The 6,504-nt window shown below is 42.4% G+C and overlaps 1 protein-coding gene across 1 annotated transcript in view; it reads right to left on the minus strand.

Annotated features, from left to right (window-relative positions):
• The window catches only part of LOC107081863 (protein FAM57A-like), a 54,262-nt gene that overhangs the window by 26,572 nt on the left and 21,186 nt on the right, over positions 1–6,504 (minus strand). The window contains exon 3 of the mRNA XM_015370193.1: positions 2,231–2,450. Within this exon, the coding sequence (XP_015225679.1) occupies positions 2,231–2,450 (220 nt within the window). The remainder of the gene's footprint in view (positions 1–2,230; positions 2,451–6,504) is intronic.

The raw sequence follows: 6,504 nt of genomic DNA on the forward strand, positions 1-6,504 counted from the left end.
GAAAAGCAGGAAGAAAGCTAAAAACACACGAATGACAGATATATTTTAACAATTATTTAACTGAATTCACAAACTTTGTTTTGCAGAGACAAGGGTGGAACAAAACCGAGAAATACCGGCAGTTTCTCGGTAACTCGATTTTGACGCTTTGTGTTTCTTGCTTCGCATTTGCGACTCCATTGCCTTAATTCCCATCGTTCCGAGCTTGAATGACTTTTTTCTCAAAATCCACTGAGCCTCATGTATGTTCCCTGGTTTTAGCCATGGAGAAAACTCTTGGCTGGAGACAATTTTCGTTACATTTACACTTTCTTATATTTTGCAGACAAAAAGTTAATGGTGCATCTCCCAAATGTCCCGGCCGCAACAACGCTGTCCGCTATCGGGACAGAACCAATAATGGCGAGCCATTATTTATTTTTTTTTATTAAAAAAAAAAGTCAACTTTAATGTTTTATTTAAATTACAAAAATAAATCGTAATAAACATAATCCTATTTATAATGTTTTAAAAAATTAAGACCTACGAAAGACTAATTTAAGACATTTTAATACCAATTAAGGCCTTAGTTTTATTTTGAAGAATTCAATGCCTTTTAAGACTTTTTAAGGACCCGCGGGAACCCAGTATGAGATGCTCCTTAGTTATTTTTTTAACCCCATAAGAAGCAACATTTTTCATAATGGTGTCATTTGACCAGCGCAGCTTCTTACACGTTTGCGTTGCTGCTAGATTGTTTTTGCAAACTACAAACAGAACTTTTCATGGGTTCGTTTTGGCGTTAGCTTTCATGGCGCTAATGATAAAGGTGCGTTGTCTTTTCCATAGGTTTAAAAATTTTTTTTTTTATTCCTCATAAATGCCCTTACGACTGCCTGCATGTAAAATTAACAAGTTTCCTCAATAGGTTCAATTAGCCATGAGAGAGCGACTGGTATCAGATTCTCTGCCTGCGCTGATTAATCAGAAAAAGCAAGCGCTTTTAAAGACAGATCAAAAAACGCCGCCACATGTTTACCCTAAACCCCATCACAGACTCCAGGGAAGAATAAGAAATTGAATCTTTTGCCTAATTTGGAGAAAATGGTCATGCAGGTCTACCTCGGTCATGAAAAGGGCCTCGTGGTGAAGAGAACTTGCAGCTGGTCCTTTTTATCCCACCATGTGGAGTGCTCAGCTCGTGGCTGCGGAGCCGGTTGAACTTTGGAACCGTTGTAAGTTACGAGTGTTAAAAAACAGAATCTCAGAGAAATAAAGATCTATTTTTAAAAGCGACCTTGTCCATCTGCACGTCTGTTGACTCATTTACCAATAAAATGGATAATAATGAAAAGGTTTACAGATGAATGCCTTTCTTTGTTTTTCTAAATATTTTAGGCTGCTATTCACCTCCTCCAACCTTCCCTCTGATCATTTAAAGAGTCTGTGTGCTTCACAGTGCAGCTTTTGATGTCTACTATAAAACACTATTTATTTACACTTTATACATCAGCCTGTAGATTTATCACCAGCCCTCCAGCTTGCTAACCGATACGCTACGTGGTTAATTTTTTATGTCTGTTCAAGTTTAGTTCTGACGCGCGGCTGAAGCATCTTTGCTGTCTAGCTGAGCGGTCGAAAAGTAGCCGCTCAGACCGCCGTAAATCGGCGGTGCTCTGTCACCGGCGATCCCGTTCAACAGCAGCCTCTGGCCTGGTCGCCTCTTCGTGGTTTTCAGCTACTGTTAGCAGCAGCTGGAAGTAGATGTTAGCGTTTTTCCCGTACGTAATCCGTCTGCAGAAACCAGAATAATAAAATCGAACATATTTTGCAGGCAGGTTTCGACGTTTTAAGTTAATTTAGGGGTTAATAAACTGTTTCAGAGCAGTGGTCATACAGCTCTGCATCAGCAGGGCTTTGTCTGTCTCCCTGCCAGCTCCGAGATCAGTTTCTCTGATTGGTTGATCTGGCCCGTCGAGCAGCAAAAGTTCAATTCTTCCAACTCCAGCAGCTGCTGCTTCTAAATGGGATTGCGTACGTCAGATGACCAGAAGCTCATGACGCGCTGCTTCAGCTGCTCAGAAGCGCTGCTCGCTCCTGAGGAACCCTTTGCTGCGCCTTGATGCACGTCAACCATTGACTTTCCATGTAAACTAGCAGCTTCTGCTGCCTATGCTGCTTGCGGTGTGACTGTAGCATCAGTCTGAATGCTTCATCGATGCTGTCCCAAAGACCCCCTCCCCCTCCTCACCAGTGTGATAGGCAGCAGGATGGTGAGCAGCGCTATGTGGTGCAGGACCAGCAGGAACTCTCTCCGGACAAAGGAGTTTATGGTCCTCAGCGAATGCTGCTTGTAGTCCTCGTGGCCTTTGACGTGGTAGCGGTAGTAGTGGCTGAGGTACATGGCGAAGATGTCGTACGTCATGTAGGGGACGCCGTACCAGATGACGAAGTGGGTGGTTATCCAGTGCCTGAGGAGGAGAAATGAAGAAGAGGTTGAGTACATGTCGGTTTACATCCCTGTATGCAGCAAGGAATCCTATTTTCATCCATGTTCTACTGTCGCTCAGTTATTGGAAAACACAGATATTAAATGGTGCAGCTGTGTTAAGTTGTTGTTTAACATGCAGAACAATACTGCAGCTGTGAGTCATTAAGTTATTTTAACACTTGTCTGAAAGGTGTACAGCTTTGTTTCAACACAACAGCCCTTTGCCTCCTTCACTGCTCTAAATTAACCACACAGACGCTTGACGTCTCAGATTAACCTGTAGGTACCCGTCTGTAAAACACTGATAGCACTTAGATGCTTTCAGAGCTTCAAACGTGTCAAACCTTAGAACCTTGTGGTGAAACAACAATCAAACAGAAGCTCGAAGCAGCAGAGGGTCAGTTTGGCTTCTCTGATGCTTTTCAATCTATTGGATAAAGACTAAAAAAAATATAAAAAAAAGTGAAAAAAAGCTTTCATTGTTACACATTGCAGTAGATATAATGATCCATTTCCTGAGTCATTAGGAAATGGATCTTATCTAAACTTGGACAAAAGAAGATCAAATTTCATAGCCTTCAACAGTTCCACAGACAGACCACTTAGGAACACTTTAAAATGGAGGAAAAAAAAGGCTGAACAACAAGGATTATGAATGTCTTAAGGCCTGGTTATTCTCCTGCAGCAGTGTGTCACAGTGAGCTTGTCGCAAGTATGATGCAGACATTTCTGATTTATGCTCAATATTGAAGCGTGGTCTGTGCTATGTTATTTCACGCCACAATGCAAGAGGAACCATCAGGAACTAACTGTGGGTCTAGATACTGCCGAGGCGGTGAGGAAGTGGGGGCCAGTTTGTGCGACAACAGAGGAACATGAGGGGAAAAAAAGGGCGGGGATCCAGGTGGAAAAAGGGTCCCAGCGTTCTCGCGCACCTCGCCCTTCTAGCTGGTCAAACTTCACAAGTCATTTTCCACAATGGCGGTCATACAAACAAAACAAGCCGGTAAGGTACCAAACAGAAAATTCGCATAAGTAGAGCGGATATAGGTTTCACTAATCAGAGGCCTCCTGTCTGCGGTCAACTCCAATTTGGGAGAGGTACACCAGAGTGTCTGCAGAAGTGGCGGGGGCGTCTCTGCGTTCACTCTGACACGTGCGCAGATGACCTGGTTTCGAAGTATAAAGCCTTTAGCCTCCGAAGCCACAAAGCCTCCCATCCAACCCAAACCATCCAGCAATCCTGATGTTCATTTCATTCATCCAGGAAACTTTCAGGTGAACCAGCCCATCAAACTAGTTCCAGGAGATGATAAACCAACCAAGCTTCAGCAGATTTTTAACCATTAGGGCCTTCATGCAGGCTTATACAAGCATTAAAAACCAAGCAGCCTAGAAAGCAGCAGATATTACTGTTGTGGTTAATTATGTGGACGATCTGAAAGAGTTGCAAAACTGCTTCAGACAGACATCTGACTTTCACTTATTTCTTTAAACGTGGAGGATATAAGCAGAAATTCACACAAAATTGTTTAGGGGAGGAATGCAGGCAGCATTTGGTGGTTCTGTAGACAAGGATTTTGGCTTAATTATGGAAAAAGGGAAAACTACACAAGATTGGTTCTTATTAGAGGAAGACAAACCATGACCTGACAAAATAATAAATAAAAACCTAGAGAACCCTAATTATGTTTCTGTTAACTTTGTACCTCTGCTCTCTGTTCTGTCTCCTGGAGCAGAAAAGAAAACCTTTCAGAACCGTTTGGTTCGACTGTCTCGGTTCGATTCGCGTGTGTTTCGTTCGGTTCATGCGCTGCTCCTTTTTCTCATAGGCGAAGCGTGTAGACTCCAGAGCAGAAGGTGGCGGTACTGCGACCAAAGCCAACCACCAGTAGTAAACAAGAAGAAGAAGCGAAGCAGCTTAGCCGGATGTAGCAGAAAAAAATCAATTGTTGTGGAGAATTGTGTGGGTATGGCGAGTGGGAAAGATCAGGAGTTGGAAGACGCGCCAGCAGCACTTTATAGGTCTGCTGTATGGGACCACTTGCATTTAGAGTGACCTACGATGACGGCGGAAAGAAAGTTGTGGATAAAAGTGCTACAGTGTGCAAGCATTGCGCAACACATTGTGTTTATGCTAACAGCAACATGACCAACATTTCAGCTTAGAGATTTTCCTAGCAATCAACATATACCGAACCGAAAACCGTGACCACGAAACCGTGAACCGAACTGTGGATTTTGTGAACCGTTAAAAGGGAGTTTTTCCTCTCCACTGTCACTACAAGCATGCTTAGTATGAGGGATTGCTGAAGAGTCATTGAGTCGATGCAGTCAACTGGTTTTCCTTAAAGAGAAAACTTTGAATCAATCTGACTGGATGATCTGGTGAACTGTAAAGTGCCTTGAGATGACGTGTTGTGATTTGGTGCTATATAAATAAACTGAATTGAACTGATGTTCTTTTAATGTATAATATTTCCTCCCTACCAGATTAAAAAGGCTGTTCATCTCCAGGCGACAACGCGTAAACAAATTCAACACAAACACATTTCTACATGTTAACCGACACACCCAGAGTTTCTCCACTGCTGGAAGATAAATGACTTTTTCTGTTCTATTCACTAAATACTCGGAATGGCTGAAGGTCACACCAACGCAGGTTACTATTGCATCAGTGTGTCCAGCCAAAATTGATGCTGGATCCAGTCTTGATTTAATAAAGTCAATTATGCAATGAGGATCCTGCTTTTAGATATCCTCTGTGTAGAGCAAATCTGCCCTGGCTCATGTAGATAACCAGGTCCTTTAATTACACATGCCTGAAATGCTGCGACTGACAGGACAGAAAGACAACAGGTTATAGAACAGAGAATGCAGATACTAATATCCCCATTTTCTTTTTAGATACACATTTAAAGATGGAAAATAAAGTATACTCCCAGGCAGTGTAGGAATCCTTGCAGGATCATGATAACACTGCTATAATGACCTCTGTGCATTTTTATCAGCACTTCAAGGATAGCTGCAGTTTAAATAAACCACCGCCTGTTTGCCAGCTCAGACACTGTTGATGTCTCAGAGATCTGGAAGCACAAAGACTTGTTTGGGGTAAAATAAAACATGTCAGATTTAATGAGGATCCGTCATTGCCATCCCTTTCACTCGTGGCAGCAGATGAGACGAGGCGTCCAAACACTGAAACGCATCGAGACGTAGCTGTGGGGTGTTCCTGTGGGGAATGTGTCTGATGAGCTCCAGGTTTGCTGCACATCACCTCACAGCAGCAGAACTGAGCAGCGCAGTGGAGGATTTAACTCGGTGGCTAAAAGAGGAGGGATGGTGGGGGGGGGGGTGCTGGGATTAGTGACCTGAAACTGGGACTGCCCTGGTCCGGCTGCTGACTCAGTGAGATTAACTGGTTAGCATTAGCCCAGTGTCACACTTTCCTGAGTTGCACAAAGAAAGCCAGTGCTATGCTAACAAAAACCTGCTGCTCGATCTGGAGGCAAAGGCCGGATTAAAGCCCCGTCTAAGGGAGGATACTGGCTGACAGGCTGTAGGATCAACTATGGAGACACTGTAGCCTCAGCTAGCGATGGGTATCGAATAGAATAGAATAAAAAATCCCTTTATTGTCCCACAATGGGAAAATTCTAAAATCTATTTAAATTCAAATCCCCAAAATCTATTTAGTTCTGATTGATTAGTTGTAATATATTAACATTTAATAACAAAATAATAAAGCAGTGGTGGTTAGTAGAGGCTGCAAAGACAGTGGATTTTTTTATTTAATCAATTTTTGCTTATTTGAATAGATCTATAGGAAATAAGTTTTGATTATAAAAAAGAAATAGAACTTACCTTTAACTTTGTTCATGAAAACATTGAAGCAGCAAAGCTGTTCTAGACATTGTTTTCTGTTTTCTATTTAGATCCAAGTCTGAATTAAAGGAATAGTACACCCAAAACATGATTAGCCTTCATTTTCTACTCACCCCCATGCTGAACAACACCCTGGAGTACTTTTTTGA

This window comes from Cyprinodon variegatus, unplaced genomic scaffold (genome assembly GCF_000732505.1).
Source record: "Cyprinodon variegatus isolate N-32 unplaced genomic scaffold, C_variegatus-1.0 Scaffold43, whole genome shotgun sequence".
Classification (NCBI taxonomy): Eukaryota; Metazoa; Chordata; class Actinopteri; order Cyprinodontiformes; family Cyprinodontidae; genus Cyprinodon; species Cyprinodon variegatus.